General features: G+C 50.3%; 1 protein-coding gene across 5 annotated transcripts in view; it reads right to left on the bottom strand.

Moving 5' to 3' along the window:
- Btn1a1 (butyrophilin subfamily 1 member A1) overlaps window positions 1–21,747 on the bottom strand; it is a 31,044-nt gene that overhangs the window by 2,549 nt on the left and 6,748 nt on the right. For 2 of the 5 annotated variants that reach the window (XM_047557914.1, XM_047557917.1), the window contains exons 2-6: window positions 8,223–8,379; window positions 4,971–5,062; window positions 3,046–3,177; window positions 2,487–2,840; window positions 507–788 (exon numbers count right to left, since the gene is read on the bottom strand). In XM_047557914.1, coding sequence (XP_047413870.1) covers window positions 507–788; window positions 2,487–2,840; window positions 3,046–3,124 — 715 coding nt within the window. In that variant the 5' untranslated portion in view covers window positions 3,125–3,177; window positions 4,971–5,062; window positions 8,223–8,379. Of the gene's footprint in view, window positions 1–506; window positions 789–2,486; window positions 2,937–3,045; window positions 3,178–3,725; window positions 3,880–4,970; window positions 5,063–8,222; window positions 8,380–9,486; window positions 10,229–21,747 lie in introns of those variants that run through there. The other 3 variants (XM_047557915.1, XM_047557916.1, XM_047557913.1) reach the window with 3 other exon arrangements.

The raw sequence follows: 21,747 nt of genomic DNA, 5'->3' as shown, positions 1-21,747 counted from the left end.
TAAGGGAGGAGAAATGTCACCTCTGTGTGTGACAGAGTAGGACTCATTGGCCAAAAACTAGGAAAGTGTTCCTGCCTAGAGCAGAGGTAGTGTCCAGAGACTAGTGGGAGGATGTGCTTCTGGGGACCCTGGAAACCTAGACAGAGCCTTCCTGTTGGAAGATGGGATGGCAAGGAAGGGAAGAGTAAAACCAGAAAAGTAGTGTAGTCTCCTTGTTTATTCGAGCCGAGAAGGACCTAGGTCAGGAAGGCCCCAGGCACAGAGCCTCTCCGACTCAAGCAGATCTCCCAAAATGGAGAGCCTGAGACTTCATGAGATGTAGGTAGAATCTGTGTCTTTGGAATCTTTATTCTTCCAAAGAGGCTGGTGTGGCTCCCTCTAGTCAATGGGCAAGCACTCAGGTGGGCAAGTGGACAGGTCTGCCATGAAGTCACGTCTGTGCAGGTGCCCAGGTCAGGTGGCCCTGCAGCTGTGTCCACACAGGAGTTAGCACTGGTCCCACTCACCTGGAATGGAAATCCCTACTTCCTTCTCCTGGTCAAGAAGGAGGTTCCGGATGCTGCAGAACACACTGTCCGTGGAGTTGTCTCTGAGGGTCACTGAGGCTGCCACAGTGAACAGGCCTTTGTCGCCAGGACTCCTGGACTCTGCCGTGGACAGGAACGTCTCTCCCTTGGTAGTTCTCCACTGCACCTGGGGCTCTGGGTACCACCCCATGGAACTGCACTCCAGCCGGACCGCTCCGCTCTCCTGAATTTCCACAGTGATGTGAGGGTCGGAGCCCAGAGCTGTGGGGGGAGAAGCTGGCTTACTCTCTCAGTGGATGCCTGTCTGGAGACTCACAGTCACAGTCTGAGCAAGAAAGAGGCAAAGTGGGCTGGGAATTCCTCTCCACATTTCACCACACCAGGAGACTGAGGTGTCCGTGAAAGGAATTTCATACACCTTATCAGAGAGTGTCTTATTAGCATCTAGCCTTTGAAATGTGGGCAGGAAGGAAAGACTGATGCCTTCTAGGCAGGTAGGATCTGATTTCCAGATCTGAGAAAGAGCTCGCAGGCTGGCAGTAGTACAAGAGGGGTCAGGGGAGGAGGAGAACTAGGACTGGAATATTTAAAGACAGGGACGGAAGTGGTGTTCTGCAGGAGAAAGGAGGCTCCTAGTTGAGTGTAGATCATAACTTAAGCTTCTTTTACCCATGATGCTGATTCAGGAATTTTCTTAAATTGCTCCAACCCCACTTTCCCCACACAATTATGCCTTAACAAAAACCAACATAAAGTTGCTTTTCCTACCCACCTAGCCTAATTCTTCTAAAAAAGAAATTCACAGGGGACAGAAAAACAGAGCTGCAAAGAAGTAACTTGGAATCCAAGTCCATGACTGTCTGTATTCCGAGTTTGTGTGTTCCATAAGAACGTGTACTCTTTCCTTGGAAGAAGCTACCACTAGCATCAGATTCCCAGAGGTGTCTGACTCTCATAAAAGATAACAACAGTTCTATGCTATCATATATCTAGGTTTTAAACACCAACCTTAAACTTTAAGATACTCTTCCCTAGAAATGAAGTGAGAGCTGGGTGTAATCTCATGGATGGAGGAGCATGAGGCAGGAGGACTGCAAGTTGAAGGCCAGCCTCAGCAAAGAAAAAATAAAAAGAGCTGGGGATGTGGATCAGGGGTTGAGTGCCCCAGGTTCAATATCTGGTACAAGAAAAAAAAATTATACATGATATATATGAGAATATATTTGTGTATTATGCATTTAGATTAGTCTAAGACATGGCCATAAGATATTATGTAATCCTCATAGAATTGACAAGGCTGTTTTTCATGTATTGTCTAATTTTATTTCATTCTTGCAAAATCATGTGGAATAAATGCTTCCTCAGTTTTAATGCAGGAAACAGCTCCTTGATGCAATCCACTAGTAGTAAGTGGGAAAGTCAGACCTCAGTGCTTACTTTCCTCCAGAATGCTAACCACTTTCCTTGTTATTTCGCCCAGAATTTAGGCGTGAGCAAGAAAAAGGAATCCAAGCAAACTCTTGTAGATAGATGAAGAATCTTAGCTAAGGGCCCTACTCTATGATCCTAGGAAATCAGTCCTTGGAGACCTATCCATAAAGCAGCCTCATATGTGGATGCTCACTGCAGCCTTATGATGACCATGAAAACAGCCCCATTTTAATTTAAACTAGTCAAGTAAGTAATGGTGTGCTTATGTAAACGAATGCTACATAGCCACTGCATCCTGCATTTATTGAGTCAATTTCATGGGGAGTGCTTACCTTGAGGAGCAAGGGCAGCAGGCGACTGAGTAAGGTGGGCGGGAAAGGCCTTTCTCTGCTCTCCCCACGGCCCAGACCCAGGTCCCCCAGGCCTTCAACCTAAAAGGGAACCGGACGGTTCCCAAGTATCCATCCGGCCCTTAGGGAAGTAGGTTCGGCACGAGGTCACGGGACAGTCAACCTTCCGCCCACTCACCTGCCACTCGGAGGTGCACTGTGGCCTCGTCGTAGTTGGCATTGTCCCTGAAGAAGCACCGGTACTCGCCCTCGTCTGCGGCCCGGACGCCGCAGATCCGCAGGGCCGCGCGCCCCGCGGCGAGGTGGTCGCGCACCAGCGTCACCCTCCCGCGGAACTCGGGCATCAGCTCCCGCTCGCGCTCCCGCTCCGGCGGCGCCGGGTACAGGAGCACGGCGGGCGAGCGAGTGCGTCGGAACCAGCGCAGCTCCATGTGCTCCGCGCTCACATTCGGGGAGAGGTGGCAGGGCAGCTCCGCGTCCGCTCCCACCACGGCCAGGACCGGCTCCGCGGGCCCGATCACGTCAAAGCGAGCTGTCAAAGCGAGCCAGGTGGACGCGGGGTAGAGGGCGACCCAGCCAGGCTGCTGAGGGACGGAGGCCCTCATGGTCTCCATTCCCCCCGACAGCTGGCAGGTCCATCCCACCCGGTGCGCGCGACTGGGGAGAACCAAATGGCCTCGTTTACCTGCACGGGGACATTTCAACCCTGCAGGACACGCAGCGAGGAGCAGACCTACCTGAATCCAGCGTGGGCAGCTGCAGGAGCGCAAGCGTGAGCAGACACCTGGGGAGGCAGGATTTCCGGAAGACTGCCATCTCTGACCTTGCTGGGCAGCAGGATGCTGATGCGAGTCATCCAGAGCCTCGGCCTTGTGAAGAGTGTTCAGGAGAAGACCGTGGGGCGGGCGGACCCTGCGCTCCCGGCCCTCCAACCGTCTTTCCAACCCTGGCACTGGGCTCGTGGTAGCTGAGGCCCCCTCTCCAGGGAGGATTTTCAGTCTAGCCGTCCGCACCCGCCCGCACACCTCCCCAAGTTTGGTGAAGCACTGCAGAAACCACCAAGTGGGTTCTATAGTCCCCAGACTGGCTTAGTCTTAAGAAGGGACCTGTGATTCATAGAGCCCTTCAATAAGTTGCGTATGAACTGACAAATCTTAGAATCACTGCATTAAAAAAGGAAAATTCTTTACAATGCAACAATTTGCTATTTGCTTTTAGAAATGATCATAAAGATAATGCTGCAGAGACAAAGGAAATGGAATGAAGGAGAGAAAAGAAAAAGATGGGAGGAGATGGAACAAGAAGGGCTGAGCTCTTGAGGTACAAAAGGGCTAGGACCAGGGATAAGGAGGAGCCGGAGGGAGAGCAACTGTGCCCTCCTGGGATCACACCAGGGGAACAGAGTCACAGCACCTACCGACCGGATGATCCTGGAGGAAAAGGCACAGCAAGCCACTGCTGCCAACTGAAAAGGCTGGTCATGGCCCCAAGGGCAAAAGTTAAAAGCCCTTAGGAGAAGGAAGGGGCGGTGCCCTGGTGAGGCTGGCAGCCAGCTGGCCTGCTGTGTTACTTTGAAAAAGAAAAAGGTTTCCAGAGAGCCGGGAGCTATGGACCTGTGGTCTTGCCCTCAGAGAGCAGATAGACTTGTTGAGCTGGACTAAATAAAAGGGGGTGGAAGAAAAAGGACCAAGGAAACACGCAAGGAGACCTGAGGCCTTCCGCAGCTAATTCACCTTTGTGCCTAGCTGATTCTATCTCCTGAAGTGGGAACAGCCTGCCAGGCCCTGGGAGGCTCTCCAGCACTCTACACAGCAGAGCAGAATGAAAACAGGTTGGCAGGCTGCTGGGAGGATTTCCTGAGTGCCAGCAGGCAAGTGCTCACACACTATGGGGCTCAGCAGAAGGTAGACTGCTATCCTGATATCATTCTGTGGGTTGATAAACCAGGGACAGAGCCCAAGGCGCTTGGCAGCCCTCTCCTTCCTGGGCGCCACTGAAGTCACATGCTGGGGCACACCCTGGGAGCCAGCCCCGCAGTGGGCAGGAAGGCCCCAGCTGGGTCACTCAGCCCCCAACCCAAAGCCGCCTCCTGCCCAGGGTTCTTCAGAGCCACTCATGTGGTCAGCAAACCCTTATTTTGGGCTAAACTTCTTATTGTTATGGGGACATTGAAAAATACAAAAAAAAATTTTATAAAGTGAAAATCTCCCTTAATCCACAAACTGATGATAACTTTTAGTTGGCATATTTCCTTCCAGTATTTATTGTGCCCTTACCTACATGGCAAAAGCAATCACAAAGGTTTTCTACATAATTTGAAACATCATTGATAGTTGCATGATTGTCAAGATTGTTCTTTTCCCCCATTATAAATAGTGTACTTTATACATAAGGCTTTGCTCACAGCGTTGTTAACTTCCTGATAAACCGTCTGGTAAATTTCCAGAAATAGAGCCACCGGGTCACACAGTAGGAGTCTGTTGCCAAAGCCCTTCTGAAATGTGGAGCCCTTCACATTGTCAAGAGGGTCCTCCCCTGGTCCCCGCCAGACCAAGGACAAGTATTCCATATTCCCCATATGGGCATGGGCAAATTTGTCAAATCATCATTTTATTAGGCTTCATATGGTAGTGAGGCTGGTCACTTTCATGTGTTAACTTACCATTTAGTATTTCCCAGAAATGAACTTTTCAGGCCAGTTGCCCACTGTTCTCAAGACTGGTCTTGGGGCTGTTTCTTACCGATCTGTGTAAACTGTTTAGAAGTTAAAGATAGTATTACATATTTGATAGAAGTCCTTCCCAGTTTTGTTGTTTACCTTTTTTTAGTGTCATGATTCAGACAAAAGATGATTGCTCTAGTTTACCCACCGCTCTGTGGGTCCCAAACACAAACCCAATTGTGTCAATTTTTGCTTGAAAATTCCTGCATGTATGAATGTCACTTAGAAATGCCATGCACATCTTAGGGGAAATGGACACCATCATAAGATGAGTCCTGGTGCTTTTTCAGGGACAATGCAGCTTGAGGGAGACCTTCTCTCAAAATAAAATATAAAAAGAACTGGGGAGATGGCTCAGTGGTTAAGTGCTCCTGGGTTCAATTCTCCCCTCTGCAAAACAATAAAAACTCTTTGTTCCCCCATCCAGCAGAATCACCACTGCCTCTGGGACAGGAGTCCCCTGTGCTTCTCCTTTGATAGCAAAGCAATAAAACTTTTCCTTTTTCTCAAAACCTTGTCCTCATTGTTGAATTGGTATCAGGGATCAGGGACAAGGAGGGCCTTCAGTAACACTTCCAGCACCCCATGATGGATGACTTTGTTGTTTCATACCACGGTAACACATCAGGACTTTGGTTCAGTTTCCCCAAGACTGTGCTTAGGTAGCCGTGATCTTTCCCTGGTTCCGTGGTGCACTCTGCCTGGGGTGGTGGGTTGCCTGCTGCACACTGGCACGTGCTCACGGCAGAGCAGTATGGTTTGGCCAGCGTCACACCCGGCATTTCTCCTTTCCTCCCCTCCCCCATCCCCTTGTCCCTGTACTTTACTGATCTCCCTCGAATTTCAGGAGACGCCCCCCAACACCTTTCATTTCTTTTTCCTCTCTGTGCGGCTATAATTTTACAGAACCAGGATCATATATAACTGCATTTATTTTCAGGTACAACCTCTTGGTTTTTAGTGGGAGGGAGAGAGTTAAATACCTCATTTTTTTTTTCCTTTGCTTGGTTTCATTTATTCTCCTCACACATGGTTCCCAGCCCTCTGACAGCCTCCAAAGGCACTCTGCATGTCCAGTGTAAGGTGATCATCTGTGTCACTGCACCCCCTCCACCTCTCAGAGCAGCCCAGATTCTGATTCAGCAGTTCTGGAGAGGGACCAGGGTGGTCCCTGCTGGGTGCTCCATCTAGGCCCCTGTCTGCAGCAGTTTTCGTTTCGTCTTGTTTGTGCTGGGGACTGATCCCAAGGCCTGGGTGAGCCACGCACATACTCTCCTCCTGAGCGACTCCCCCAGTCCCCTGCAGCTTCCTGTCTTGCTCCTCATTCAGAAGCGTCAGGTGCAGAGGTGGCCGCAGGCGCTGCTCTGCGTGAGAGGCTCCTGAACAAGGGCTCCAGCTCAGGGGCTTGTTTTGCACGTGGCCAAACGGGGCCTATCGGAGGTCTGTAGTGAGTGAATGGGCACCGTGTGGAGCAGGACATTGGTGGTGAGCTTCCAGGTCTGCAGCTCTCTCTTGGGGCACATGCAATTGACATGCAGTAATAATCAGATATGATGTGATGACATTGGACATTATAATACTGGAACTATTTCGCCCACAGCAAGCCCACAAGTTATGCACACTGGAGGAGAATGGACGTTGCATGTGGAAGGATGGGTGGGACGGTGAGGAGATGGTACAGGGAAGAAGGTGGTGGAAGAGGGGCAGGTGGGGATGAGGAGAGGCAGCAGGAGGCCGAGAGCTGAGTCATATTCTTGGAAATACTTTCGAAATGGAGAGTTTCTAGAACCCGAGGAGGGGTGGCAGGGAACTTCCGGGAGCCAGTGCAATGAGACTGGGTTGAGCAAGGTAGAGCCAGGAGGATTCTGGGAGATCAGGGCGGTGGGGACCACTGGGCGTGCTGCCCCGACTGACCCACTGTGGCTCCTGAGCTACCTCTGTCAGTGCTTGTCCCGACTTTTCTCTCTCCCTGTGGTCTGTGAAGTCCATTTCAGCAGGGGCGCCCTCTCCTCTGGAGGACAGGCTAGTGAACGGACAGCGTGAATGCGCAGGACCTGGGCATCTGAGGAGCAGCCTGAAAACTCCCCATGGCCTGACTGGACCCTCTTCCTCCGTATCACAGCCACACTGTGTTTCCTTGGCACCTCTTGACTTAGTTTGGCTTCTCCTAGAAGTACTCTCTGAGACAAAGATTTGGGTGCAGTTAATTCTGGGGGGAGATGATCCCCCAAAACACTGTGAGGAACTGAAGAACTGGGTCAGGGAAGAACCAGAAAGGCCATTGTACACCAGGGCTAGTATCATGGGCTCAGCTCTGCTGGGGATTCTCTAGGGATGGGTAGGACTAGAAAACCCCAAATCAGATTGTCATGGAGCAGGAAGAAAGCTGAAATCCTGCCACTCACTGGGGACATTCTCAGAGATGCAGGGAGCCATCAGTACACTGGGAACTGCCTGTGGGTAAAGAGAGGGAGGAGGATAAGGAGAGAGAGGAGACTGAGACATGATGAATGTGAGAGGGTCAGAAGACACCTCTCTATGGAAATGGGTCACAAGGCTGGAAATCGTCAAGTGTTCTCAGAAGGACTTTCTCTAACCAGCTCACTGGTCTCAAATACCAGATCCAAGACCTGGTTCCTTCACTGCTCCACCCAAACACAGTCCCTCCCTCCAAATTATCAGCCACAGTGTGCCCTCAAGCCACTTGAGGAAGGAGAAATGGATCAGATAATGTCTCTTCCAAGAGATGAGCCGATTAGCACCGTCCCTTTTCTTTCTGTCCTTGAGGATGGAACACCTGCCAGCGCTTCCCATTTCATGTGTCCTGAGGCTCAGAATCCTTGAGAGGCAGAACTCAGCAGAAGTGAAGGACAGGTAGCCTGCACAAAACTGCAGAGGGGTTCACAAAATGTTTATCACTTATGAAAAATGAGAGAAGAACTCCAACTTTCAATGAATAAAACTAAACTAACTATCGCTTGTGTTAAAGATGTGGGAAGGAACATGGATGTGTCCGTGAAACACATGACAAAGCGAAGCAATTGTTCCCTTCTGTGAATATCCGATTATCAAAAAACAATCGAGAATCATGAGCACGCTTTTGTTTCAGTTTTTTTTTTTTTTTTTTCCTTCTTTTCTTAGAAGGTTGCAGGAAGTTCCTTTTGGCTTCAGATCCTAAAAGACTTGCTGTACCTGGGAAATGGAAGTCCAGGGCCAAGTCTGGGGCAGGTGGGGTGAGTGTCCACAGGCTGCTGGTGGGGTTCTGACTGCTACCCAGCAGGTGAGCTCCCGGCAGTCCTGGGGCTGCAGGAATCCCGCATCCTTCGGAGGAGTCCACACACCAGGAGAGCTGGCTCAGCAAGAGAAGAGGGAAGACTTTATGAGAGGTTATCACCAGAGCGTGGCTTGGAGTAGGTGATTCAGGGGATGGCTAAGGAAGCAAGGATCTGCTCTGGATGAATGCTGTCAAGAACCAGGGGAATATTCTGCCACTCGGTATTCCGTTACTTTTTATTAGGAAGCAGGACGAACAGCTGGGCAGCTTGTAATTCCAGCTACTCGGGAAGAGGAGGTAGGTAGGAGGATCATGAGTCCCAGGCCAGCCTGGGCAACAGGCTGCTTTTTATTTGAACCTGTCTCAAAAATAAATAAATAAATAAAAGGTGTGCGTGGGGGTGTGGCTCAGTGATAGAGCACTTGGGTTCAATTCACAGTACCACAAAAGAAAAAAGAAAAAAACCCATAACTAACGCAAAGAGAAAGAGAGAGAGGGAGAAGAAAGAGAGGAAGGAAGGAAGGAAGGAAGGAAGGAAGGAAGGAAGGAAGGAAGGAAGGAAGGAAGGAAGGAAAGGGAAAGGGAAAAGCCCAGAAGGAAGCAGGAGGAACAGTGGAGAAGGCTGTAGGTGGAGGGGCCGCAGCTGCTCTGGCTGGCAGAGGGGAGGGTGGTCCTTCACGCCCCGCAGGGATTGCGGTGGTCCTGTTCCACTCCTCGTCAGTCACACCTTGGCCTCATGCTTGGTGACGTGTGGAGCTGTGTGGTGGGCAGTGGGGCACCCGCCTGGCTGAGTGCCTGGCCAGGGCCACCTTCCCTTCTCCAGCAGAGCCTGAACTGCCTTTCAGCCCCACAGGCATGTGTGTGAGCATGCATGTGTGCATGTGTGTGCATGTGCGTGTGTGTGCGCAAGTGTGTGTGTGTGTGTGCGTGTGGTGCTGGGGACTGAGCCAGGCCTTGTGTGTGCTGAGCACGTGCTCCACCACCCAGCTCCATCACCAGCCCCTCTTTGGGGCTTTATCCCCTTGACTGTCCCTTCTGATTCTGAAAGAGCTAAACTTACATTTCTAGATGACAGATTCTTAGATTTAGGTGACTTTTTATTGGAAGCCAACATGAAGAGATCATAAAGTCATCATAAGCCAAGCACATGCCTTAAGTTTAAGTGCCCATGAGGGAACTTACCAGGAATTGACCAGGCCCTGCAGTTGACGAGCTACCTGGACAAGGATTCACAGCTGAAGACGACTTTCAGGTAGGCAGGGACACAGGAGACCGCCCACCCCTGCTTGTTCTGCCTGTCAGGCACTCTTGGTTTGAAGTCGGAAGCCATAGATTTTGGGGTCTTGTTTTCTGAGGGCCAACATGGGTTAGTGGTCTAGGCTGGAAGCTCTGCAGACAGGAGGGAGCCCTCTGGTCAGCAGTGTCACAGGAAGGCTTTGTGAAGGCAGACAGCTGGATCTGAACTGATGATGATGGGTAGACTGATGTGCTGACCTCTCAGTGCCTGCAGCTCCCTGACCCTTGCCCTTGGTTTTATCAGGGACTGAGTGATGTTCCCCGCTACTTGACACTGCACCTGGCCTTGTGGTTTGCTTTGACCAAGGGCAGGTGGGTGGAAGTACAACTGTGTCAGATCAAAGACCCCTGGGAGATGGTGTCCATTCCACCTACCCTCCCTCTCACACCTGAGAAGGTGTCAGGTCCTCGGAAAGGGGACAAGCGTGAAACAGAGGGAAAGCCTGGACAAACCCTGCACACTTAGCCTGCTTCACTTGCTTTTAGTTGACTTTGAAAATCGCCAATTTTATTTTATTTTTTATTTTTCAGTATCAGAGATTGAACCCAGGGGCACTTACCCACTGAGCCACATCCCAGCCCTTTTAATTTTTTTTCCTTTGAGACAGGATCTCTCTAAGTTGCTTAGGTCCTAGCTAAGTTACTGAGGTTGGCCTTCAATTTGTGATCCTGTCTCCTGAGCTGCTGGGATTACAGGTGTGTGCCACTGTGCCTGGCAATCCCCAGTTTTAGAGGTCAAGTAGTTAAGCAACATAGCAATTAGACTGCTACTGCTTTGCTATGACCTCATGTGTGTCATGAGGGAACTCGGAGGTCACTGTCTAGCTTAAAATGGTGGAGACCATCGGCACTTGACTTGGACCTGTGCAAGTATCTGACGGTTGACTTCTTTGATGTCAGAAGGCGGAAAATTCTGCCCTAAGGTCATGCTGAAGCCACCGTTTTCTGAGCACCTGTCCTATGAAGAGGCATGAAGTCTGATGACAGGTGCAGACCATTACCTGCCTCCAAGCACCTTTCCGCAGCCTTCGTCCTCCTGCTTCCTTACCCCACAGACACCCCTAAACCCTGTCCTTCCTTGGGAGGCGCTGCAGAGACCAGCTCTCCCATCTCCTGCTTGGCTGCCTCATGAATAAGCCCTTGCTCTTTTGCAAGACTCAGGTTTCAGGAGTCCCATGCTGTGCAGCAGGCAGAACCTCCTGGTTCAGGAACAAGCCCAGCAGAACTACCCTAGCCACGCAGATCCCTCCTGACCAGCAGTCACCAGCCACAGCGAGGAAGCAAAGAGCCCAGCTGAACCCACGCTGGGTCAGCCACACTCCAGCCAGACGTGTGGATAATAAACGCCTGTTTTAAGTCAGGGAGATCTCCTAGAAGTCAGTAACAGCTACCTCTGCAGAAACCAGTACCTGGAAGTGAGGTTTTACCGCATTATCAAAACAAAATAGCTCAGGAAGTTGTCACTGGAGGCTAAAAATGACAAGGAAGCTCATGGAAGTCATGGTGTATCTGTGACTCTGGATCCGGTCACGGAGCTAACACAGTTGGCCTTTTCTGAGTCATAGGAGGGTATCCGTCATTTGTATTACGCCCCTGTGACAATACTTGAGTTCCTGTGAGTAAAGTGACATCAGGTAGCCTCCAGGTAGCCTCAGCATTACCAGAAAGATGAAGAGACTAGAGATAAGAGGGCTGGACCTTCAGTCCCACCTCCAACCTCCAGGAAAGCAGATGGGACTGGAGACCAAGCTTCATAAAAACCCTTGAACAACAAGGTCCATGAGCTTCTGGGTTGCCGAACACGTGGAGGTTCCAGGAGGTGGAGCACGGAAGCTGTGTGACTCCATCATGTGACAAGAAGAAAGCTCTGAGATGACCTAAATCTAACGTGAGGGCTGGAGGATGGAGGGGAGGAGATACGAGGGAGTTGATGGGTGTTGGGGCCACACAGACAACATGTTTCGCATTCCTGAGTGTTTGTCAGAACCTTGACCTAAACCCCATCGCTGACCGTTAACGCTGACCAACCCAGAAGTAACAAGAACTTCTGCTGGATTGTCCTGTCCCCAAACTTTCCCTCTTAGGGCCACCCTATTCTCTTATCCACAGTCAATGTGCACCATGTACACAATTAGACCTTCTTCCCCACAGTTTCATGATAAAAGTGCTCTCATTTCTAATCTTTTCCTGTACTGGAAAGACAGGCGATGCTGAGACTGGGTGAGTGTGTCGAGGGACGGGAATGATTATAGACTAAAGATGGTGGCTGTAGGCATTGCCGGCCATCCCTAAAGCCTTTACTGTGCATCTTCATGGTGGAACATGGGTCCCACCTTTTGACTCTGGACTGGCCTGCGTGGCTTCCTTGGCCAGTGGCACATGGGTGGAAGTGATAGTGCCAGTGATAATCACTGCTTTAAAAAGGCCTCACGAGTGTGGCCTTCCATCCTCTCCTCTGCCCTCACCGTGAGAAGGGAGCGTGGCTTCCTTCCAGGAGCATGTAGAGTGGGCAGAGCGGCACCGCAGGGGCTCACAGATGTGCAGGGAAAGTAGAGCGCTGTGGTGTTTTTTGGCTGGGGGATGTCCAGGGATTGAACCCAGAGGTGCTTACCCTCTGAGCCACATCCCCAGCTCTTTTAGTTTTGAGACAGGGTCTCATTAACTTGCTTAGCGTCCACTAAGTTGCTAAGGTCGGCTTTGAACTTTCAATCCTCTTGCCTCAGGCTCCTGAGGTAGAGGTCTTGATCTACAATGATAAATGTGCTTGTTATTACAAAAGATGATTGAATTGCTTTGAATCCAAAACACCCTTTAAGCCAAAGTTTTAGAAGCCCGACACCCCACCCGGCCCCTCTGGCCCCAGAACGTGAACTGCACACTGCCTTGGTCCATGGCTCACAGCTCTCCAGAGCTCAGGCTCCAGCCGTGGCCCCTGAGTCTGCCTACGGCCTTATTTGCTCCAGGGGATTGGAGCAGCTGGTCATGGCCTGTCCTTCTGGGAGACTACAGTATTTCCTCCTTCCAGGCTGCGGCCTGGGGGCCTCACTGTGTAGACTGGACATCTTTGGCATGGGGCAGAACTGCGCCCTCAGCCCCCGGCACCCCGCAGCTGTCATGTGGGGCTCCACAGCCTCGCCTGGCCCAGCTCTCTGGTCTCCACCGTAGATTCTCCTTCCCTCAGAAGGTGCCGTGGTTTTCTCTTCTCACATCCCAATGTGTCCTGTTTTCTCGTCCACGGCATCCAGAATCAACCCACGTGTCAGTCTGGACGCGCAACCTGATGTCAAAGCAATAGGTTTTCAGCATGCCACTTTCTTATACTTGCCTCCTTGACTGAGAGTCCTGTGGCAGCAGTGGCTTTCCTGAGACTGGACACTACCCCGGGGACACACTATGCAGCACTAAGGCAAGAGCTTCAGGAGCGGTGAGGCAGCTGGGAGAGGGCCTCTTACTTGAGGGAAGAGCTCACTCAGGGTGGGGTGCACGGGAGGCACTGTGCTCTGGCAACTGCGATGCCTGGCCAACTCCATGGGGCAGAGCCCAGGGAACTGGTTCTGGCCAGCAGTGGGTCCCCATCCTGCAAAGGATCAGGCCATGCAGAACCATGGGATCAGTTAGTGAGTGCTCAGGGCCCCCTCAGGTCTTTCCAGAGCACGTACCACTTGTGCATGTACGTGGCTTCCAGAATCCCACCTCTTCCCGTGGCTTATTGTCTGCTGGATGGTTGGTCCACCTCAGGCAGCTGTGATGTTCAACAATTGCCTGATCGTTGTCAACAAACCTTCCCACAGAAAAGGCTGTGAACGCTGGGGCAGCTGAGTGCTGTCGGTCTTCCAGGTGTTGGGACATAGGAAGCACCACCCCAAACTGACTGCAGGAGGCCAGAACACACTGCTCCAAAATGGGTCACCCTGGCATTACTTTGAGTTAAAGGAAACTGAGTCAGTCAACACCAGACAGGATCTTCACCTCCCTTTTGTAAAGAGAAGTTTACATCCATTGGGGAACTCTCCCTGGTGGAGGTGTCTGCATCAGGAGCTGCTGAGACAGGTGTCCCACCTAGACTGTCTGCAGAGTATGGCAGGCCCCCCAGTGTGCCTCTCCCCATTCCCGATCTCCGGGTTTGCCTTCCCCCACCTTCCTGTGGTGAGGGGTGAAGCCTTCGTCACCTAGCCCTTCTGCCAGTCTTCCAGGTGTACATACATATTAAGTGGCTTTCCTAGAGTTAAACTGCTATGTCATTTACTTAACAATCCAGCCAAATGATCTAGAGGGGTAGGGAAGCCCTGCACAAAGAACCACTAGGCGGGTCTGATGATAACGTAGCTATCTTTTCTTTTCCCCGGTGGTGCTGGGGACTGAACCCAGGGCCTGAGGTGTGCTAAAGCAAGCACTCAGTGATCACTGAGATACGACCCCCGCTCAGCCAGGGGGTTACAGGTTGCTATGAGTCGGCATGTCCTTAATGTGTCTTTCCACAATGTCAGAATTTATGGAATAACGACAAAGTCACAGACGACACTACTCTCCTCAGTAGATGCTTGTGGGTCACCTGGTCATCATAAGCTAGGAAGTCGCAGGTTCTTTTGTTCCCATCTCAATTTCTAGTATCTGTAACACTCAAGTCACATCACGCTTCATACAATTACATGCACAGGTTACAGAAGGACCAGGAAAGGGCTGGGGCAGTCCTGGGGTCCCCAAGGCTGCACTGAGAGTGAAAGCAGAGAGCAGGTAGGAAGGCAGTCACGGGAGGTGGTCAGACGCCATCAGAACACAGCCCAGGGCTTGCTCAGGGCACAGAGCTGTCCAAGTCCAGGAATCTATTCTAGGCCAAGGTCCCAAAAGACATCACTTGGAGTAAGACTTGCATGGTTATCGGGGGTTGAGAAGCCGCCCTCTGTTCAAGCCCGAGGCCAGAGGTCTAGAAGTTCTTTGATGTGCCAATTTTCCTGGGCAAGATGAGTGATGAATGGTGACAGGGCCAAGGTGCCACCATGTCCAGTTTTGGGATGCCCCTCCTTTTAAGGGTCTCAAGTGTGAGGGCTGCTTCATTTGGTGATCTGGAGTGCTCACTAAGCTTTCGGGTCTGGTTTTTCCAATGAGTTTGATACACCCATGTAACCTTGTGCTTCTGATTAATTAAGTGCACGAGTGGTCAATCTTACCAGCATGATTGATCGATCCATTTGTGCCTTTTGGTCGTGCTGGGCAGATGGTGGTCTTCTGCTGGTATAAACAAGCTGTGGGGTCTCCCCACCTCAGCACTTGTGCTCAGGATTGGGGAGCTCCTGGCAAGCTGCTGCTTTACAGAATGGAGTGACTCAGGTTCGGGCACAGCCTACAAACCGCTGCTCTGCACACCAGGGAGCCACTCAGGGCGGAGGGTGCTCCACGGAGGCCACCAGTCTCTTCCTGCCTGCCTGTGGATTCCCCTGACGGTGGGCTGCCGTCCCAGGGCTTGGCAGAGCTGTGCTGTGGTGGTGGGCAGTGGGGATAAGACAAGTTAAAATTCTGATCTTATTGAGGCCCAGTTGTTTTTCCTGAATAAAATTCTTCTAAGACTTTCCTGTCAACAGTGAGACCGTGCACCAAAACGCCAGGGTTTGTAGAAAAAAATACATTAAGCTCAGACAAAAAACCATGGTGGCTTCTTTCCAGGACACTAATAAAAACACCAATAATAGTAATAACTTTGGCGCAGTGAGCCTGCTAATGAGTAAAAGGCACTTTACAGTCATGTGGATTTTACCTTAAAGTAGGTGAATATAGCTTGATAGAAATATAACAAAAAGCGTGTTTGCTGCATTACAGGAACAAACCAGTGGCCTGTTAATAAATTGAGGAAAAAAATAAGTCTTGTTTTATATTGTTTGGCCGCTCCCACTGTGAATGATTTTTGGCTTGATGAGAAAATGTAACTATCGGCCCGCCCACGTTAGTCAGCTTGCTATCACTGTGACAAATGACCTAGAAGCAGGAAGACTGATTCCGGCTCACAGTTTCAGTCCAAGGTTGTTTGGCCTGCTGCCTCTGGGGCTGGGGCAAAGAACCTCATGGTGGCAACAAGCAAAAAAAGAGGAAGTGGCCAGGGTTCCAATGTCCCCTTGGAGGGCACACTCCCAATGACCTGCTCCCTCCCCCTAGTGCCACTAGCTGGGACCAAACCTTGAACACGGGGCCTCCTGGGAGACATTCCAGATCCAGGGCAAAACCTCTGCTGGTCTGGTGCCAGCTGCTGCAGCACACCTGGGGAAAGGGCTGAGGACGGCAGGGGAAGTCACAAAGCTACGGGTGGTTTCCTGCCTTGGGCTTCTTCCGGACTGTGAACTGAGCCAGGAGGAAGCCTGTGGGGTGGAAAGGGCTGGGTACAGTGGCCGAGATCCGTGGGCAGCCTGTGATGCACTCAGCGACCTCTTCCTCCACGGCACATACCTGGTATGGGAAACTGCGTGGGAGGGAGATTGACAGCAGTGCCAGGACTAAGGAAAAGCCTGCGAGCCGGTGCCCAGTGCAGAAACAACCTGTGGACAGAGCAAAGGGCTCTGGGAAGGGTAGCATGGAGACAAGGCGGGAGTGTCTGTGGATCACATAGGGCCAGGGAGACTGGGGAACTGGAAGCCGTGACTGAGTGGTGAGAGCAGACAGAACTTCCCAGACCAAGGAAGCAGGTCAGACCTGATGCAGGCCAGGGATGGGGCAGAGGAGAATCAGGGCCAGATGCACTGTGCAGAGTTCTGCTTAGTCTCCCCTACACTGCTCCTCACCAGTCACCTGCTGTCACACACCACAAGGGCAGGCGGGACTGTGGCCCTGTCAGATGTGGAACCAACGCCCCGGGGAACGCACATCTGAAGTTCAAAGGCCTGATTCAGCACCCGTCTGGTTCCGCAGGGCCTTTCTCTTCCCTCTGCACACCCTAATTGGTTAGGCTTCGCTTATTAATTTGGGAGACAGTCATCTCCCAGATCCTCAGCAGGCACCTCCTTCCTGTGGAGCACAGAGAGCTGAGGGTCATCTTACACCCAACCCCCAGGTGAGTGAGGGGGAGAAAAGGAAAGCTTGTTCCTTTTTAACCTCAGAGCTGTATTCCAAAGGTGAGGTGGACCACTGTTAGTTTTTATACACACCAAGCAAAGCATGCGCCTTCACATCATCCCAATTCTGGACAGCAAAATACTCCCTGCCACACTGTGTAACTCACTAGTCAGTGTGCCCTGAGACTCTCCTCCTGGAACCCACCTGATCTAACAGTCAGTCAGTCCCAGGTGATCTGCCAACCCAGCTGATCCCAGCTCTCTTAATAACCCTTTTCCCTGCCCAGCAGAGGATTCAGTACTGCTAGGGTTCAGGAAAGGGGTGAAGAGCCATGCCTACAGGTTGGGCGGAGGTGGCTGCTGAAGGGCCTGGGGCTGCATATACCGTTGATTGACTGTTGGAAAGATCATCTCTACCTTAGGAGGCAGAATTTTCTCCCAGGGGGGAAAAGAGAATCTCCATAAAGGGCCTAGGCATCAGCAAAAATGGCGAACTCCTGAGGCCTGACAACTGGACAGATGTCAGGGGCTTCTTATCACAAGACCACAGGCAGAATAAAGGAAGAATGGGGCCAGAGAAAGAGGCCTTGGAGAGGATATGGATGTGGGATCTGTCGTTCATGTTGTACAAGTAGACAGTTCCTGATTCAAAGTTCAGGAAAATCCCAACCCAGCAAGGAGTTCTTGCCAATTGGAGAAGGGTCTGGAGTGGAGTGAGGGCCCAGTACCCATTTCCAGACAACTCCGTGACCCAGCCTTGGGAGACATGAGGACGAATCCCCTCTTCCTCTCATTCTCTCTGTACACCCCAACCAGCCAGTTGGTCTGTCTCCCACCTCCACCTCCCAGTAGTGCTGCCCCTGGGTGAAGGCCTCTCAGCCCAACACGCACAGCCAGGAGTCGAATCTCTCTGGATTCTCAGGCAGTTTCTGGCGTGAATCTTCCAGTCGAACAGATTTTGCGTCCTCATATGGGAAGGTGGGGGTGGGCTGTATCTGGGTCCAGAGTGACATTAACTGGACAGTCTAAACATCAGTGCATCAGTGACTGCTAGAAACAGCAGTGGTCTAACTTGACAGTCCAGGGGGAGAGCTGCCTGGCTGCGGGGTGTGGGTCTCCCTGTTTAGGAGCTGACTGTCCAGGGTGCACAGGTCCTAGTGAAACCCCTCATGGGTAGCTTGTCTCTGGGACCTCCTCCAAATCCCTGTGTCCCAAGGAAATATCAGGGTTTCCCCACAACTTAAGGTCTCCTGTGCTCTCCACTGTGAGTGTCCCAGCATCTCATTTCCACCTATTCTAGGTCTTAGAGTCCTGGGAGATGAGCTCTCAGAGCCCCGAGGTACAGTGCACTGACCTGCACGTGACTGAGCCAGCTCCCATTCTGAAGAAAGCAGAAGCATGAGTCAGTGTCAGGTTACAGGGAGAATATTTTGTGTGTCTTACAACAAAAAAAGAAAAATGAAAGTGAGTCAAATTTCCATGAGTTTCTCAAAAGCCTTGAGGTGTGAGATGCGAGAAGGAAAATAGGAGTGGGTGACAGTGTGGGGGCCTGGTCCATCTGCATCTGGCTACCAAAACATCCCCATCCTCAGTCCAGAGCAGGAAGTGGTCTTGCTCTTGCAGAAGTAACCGGGTTCTGGCGTTGGGATCAGGTCTTCAGCTACTGAGATGGTAGCTCCATCTAGAGGGCGAATGAAGGCACCACAGCCAGCAGGCACCCTCCGCAGGCCAAGGGCACACCTCAGGGCCACGTGTTCAGGAGCCGCAGGAGGGGAGCAGGAGGGGAGCAGGAGGGGAGGTGAACACACCCTGCCTGCCCCCCACAGGTCCCGCCTCCCACTCCTGTATGTGCCCCAGGACAACAATATTCCTGGTTCTCACCATCTAATTAAGCTGCATTCCAGCTGATAAAAACCCTCCTTCCTCTTCAGCCTCCTGGATATTTGGTATTTTGTGTTTATGCTACTTTGTTTTGAAAATTCTGAAATAATAGGTTCAAGGGGACAGGAATTCTTCTTACAAGACATCTTATCCAACCTCATTTGACAAACGCCCATGATAATAACCTGATGTTCTGCGACTAACCGATGGAACCAGTTTTGTCCTTTCTCCTTCTTTTCTTATATAGTTTCCAAGCAAAAAACGTTGCAGTGATGACAAGTCCCAGGACAGCTGCAGGACCAGGAAGGTTTTCCACAATGGCCAAGAGGGAGCTGAAACAACCCCCCCACAACAGGTATGCTGAGGCCTTGAGAAGCGCAGCTCCCGCAAGGCCCCCAGGGACTGGGGCGGGGAGGGGGCTCAGCCCACCCTGTGTGCGCAGCACCAGCTCTAACCAAGCCTTCATTTGTCTGGGACAGTGGCTGTGCTCCCACCTCAGCACTTTCAGAAATGTTCCCACTCCAGGTGGGAGACAGTAGGAAACAGAAGTCATTCAGGTTAGGAGCCATTTGATACCAGAGGGGTTTTCCTCATTGGGTTTGGTGCCTGAATCCACATGGGTGCAGAGGGAAAGAGCATCTATGAAGGTCCCTGACAGGTCTCAAGAGACAACCTTGACTTAGGGAAAGACGCCTGCCTTCTGGGGTTGCACTGGGATAAAGGCTCTGGCAGCACCTCCCACCCCTGCACCACCAACACCTGGGTGCCCATACTGCTTGGTGATTGCAACCTGCAAGGTTTGTTTTTGTCTTTTATGGGAGAATTTTTTGGAACTGGTGTTCTATTTGAAAAAATGTTCTCCTCCATTCCTGAGAGTTGCAGAGACATGCTTGAGAAGCACTGATTCCTGGACAGAGGGCCTAGATCTTCCCTCGGAAAAGGATGGAGCAGTCAGGGAAAACCTTGTGTTGGACTAAAATATGGGCCAAAATGTTCACGTGGGGGTTGTGGAAACACAGCCAAGGACCTCAGGATGACATGGCACAGTCCTGTGGGCTACGTCTCTACCTGTCCAGCTCTGAGGCGTGGGTCATTTTGTCATTGGTTGTTCCTTCCTTCAGCTCACACGGTGTGGCCAGAACTGCTGGAGACCCATGATGCAGGCAGCTCAGGTTTCCATGGTGCCCATACCCTTGCTCCCCACACCTGTTACCTTGTCACCCTTTCCTCTGAGAGACAGGAGAGTGCTGTGCAGATACAGGGACGTGAAATCATTTGCTATCTGTTTAAAATTAATTCTGTTACCAAGTTGACTGTGTCTTTTTGCAACTCCCCACTAACCATCATAACTGGTTTGTCCAGGTAGAACAATCAGAATATCAGGGAAAATTAGTGTGATTTGTCAACATTGAGTTAGACATTCTCCCACAAATCATATCTAACCCTCGATACAGTTTTGTGAGATCAAATTTTTATTTTAGTATGTTTATATCCTAGAAAATGAGGCTTAATAAAGTTTAGTAACTGACAGAACTAGACAATTATACCTGGGCATGTCAGATTTTGGAATGAGGTTTTGTGTAAGTTAATAGCACTCTTGATTTTCTTTTTAAGACGTTGTATGTGAGCGGGGTGCAGTGATGCACACCTGTAATACCAGTGATTCCAGAGGCTGAGGCAGGAGGATCACAAGTTCAAAGCCAGCCTCTGCAACTTAGCCAGATCCTAAGCAACTTAGTGAGATCATCTCAATATAAAAAGTAAAAGGGCTGGGGATGTAGCTCAATCAAGTGCCCCTGGGTTCAATCCCCAGTACTCCCCTAACCCCAAAGAAGCTATGGGTGAAAGAGAAATTTTGAGACAAGGAATATTAAGTAAAGTTGAAAATTTAGGTTGCTACTGGTTAAAGACTAGATATATCCTGGATTCTAGGTCTTTGCTGAGTGCAAGGGAGAATTCGTATGTGGAGAGCATCATGAAATGGAACAGAGTGCATTAGTGACATTAAGGGAAAGCATTAGCTGTCGAATCTGCAGCCAGAAAGCTGTGAGTTGAAAGAAGGAATGGGAACGCCAGGGTAAATACATACCCCTGCTGGCTGCACTGCCTAGCTCAGACCCTCATTTCTGTGGACTGAACGAAGTCCAAATGACAAATGTGACATTTTCATCAAAACAGGAGTAGAAGGATTATATTGACTTTTGTGGTTCTGGGGTTTGAACGCAGGGACATTCTAAACACTGAGCTATACCCAACCCTCTTTATTTTTCATTTTTAAATGAAAAAGACAGGGCTTTGCTGAGTTGCTGCAGCTGGCCTGGAGGTTGTGATCCCCTGCTTCAGCCTTGCCAGTAGCTAGGATTACAGGTAGGTACGTACCACTGTGCCTGCCAGGAACTTCTTTATTTTGATGAGTGGTCATAATAATTCTATGGTATTGTTACTTTAATGGTGAAATTTTGAACAAGTCCCCTTTGAAGGAAGAAGATATTAACTATCATTATTCATATTTAACCTTGCCTGAAACATCTCAGCTTTTGTATAGATAAGCAAAAAGAAAGAAAAAATACTGAAGAGAAAAAATGTCAAACTTTTATTTGCTGATAATAGTTTATATAGGAAAACTGGAATTCATTAAAATTAAGACCTTCTATTCATCAAAAGGGACTAAAAGGGGAGTTGGTGAGAGAAAACTAGTAGTACATACTGATAAGTGCCCAGACTATATGAAAAACTACTAATGAATAAATGAAGAAAAAACTAAATGAAACAAAAAGACAATTCAATTCAAAAAAATGGTTGAAAACTCAAACAGCCATCTGACAGAAATAAAATGTAAAAAAGTATCTGAAAAGGTGTAGAACGTTTGTTATTATGGAAATGCAAATTTAAAATATAATAATGGTTTCCAGGAAAGTGGAGTAGATGCATGTAGCATAATAGAAATACGAGTTTGGTTTCCATAAATCCCTTGGACTCTCTGAGGTGGAGTGTGTTCTTTGCATGCTCATGACCTTTTTGGTGGTTGGGGCTCCTGCATAGCTCAGTGTGGGTGCTGGAGCCAGTGAACCAACCTCCTGCTTAGAGAGTTGGCACTTTCAGTCCCACCTCCTGTGGAGGGAGAGGGACTGAAGGTGGGAGTGGCCACCAAGGGCTAAGGACCTCATCAACCATGCGTATTAATGGAGACTCCGTAAGACCCCTTCCTACACGGTTTTCTGTCTATTCC

The sequence above is a fragment of the Sciurus carolinensis genome, chromosome 7 (genome assembly GCF_902686445.1).
Source record: "Sciurus carolinensis chromosome 7, mSciCar1.2, whole genome shotgun sequence".
NCBI classification, from domain to species: Eukaryota; Metazoa; Chordata; class Mammalia; order Rodentia; family Sciuridae; genus Sciurus; species Sciurus carolinensis.
This window is presented reverse-complemented; position numbering and strand designations above follow the sequence as displayed.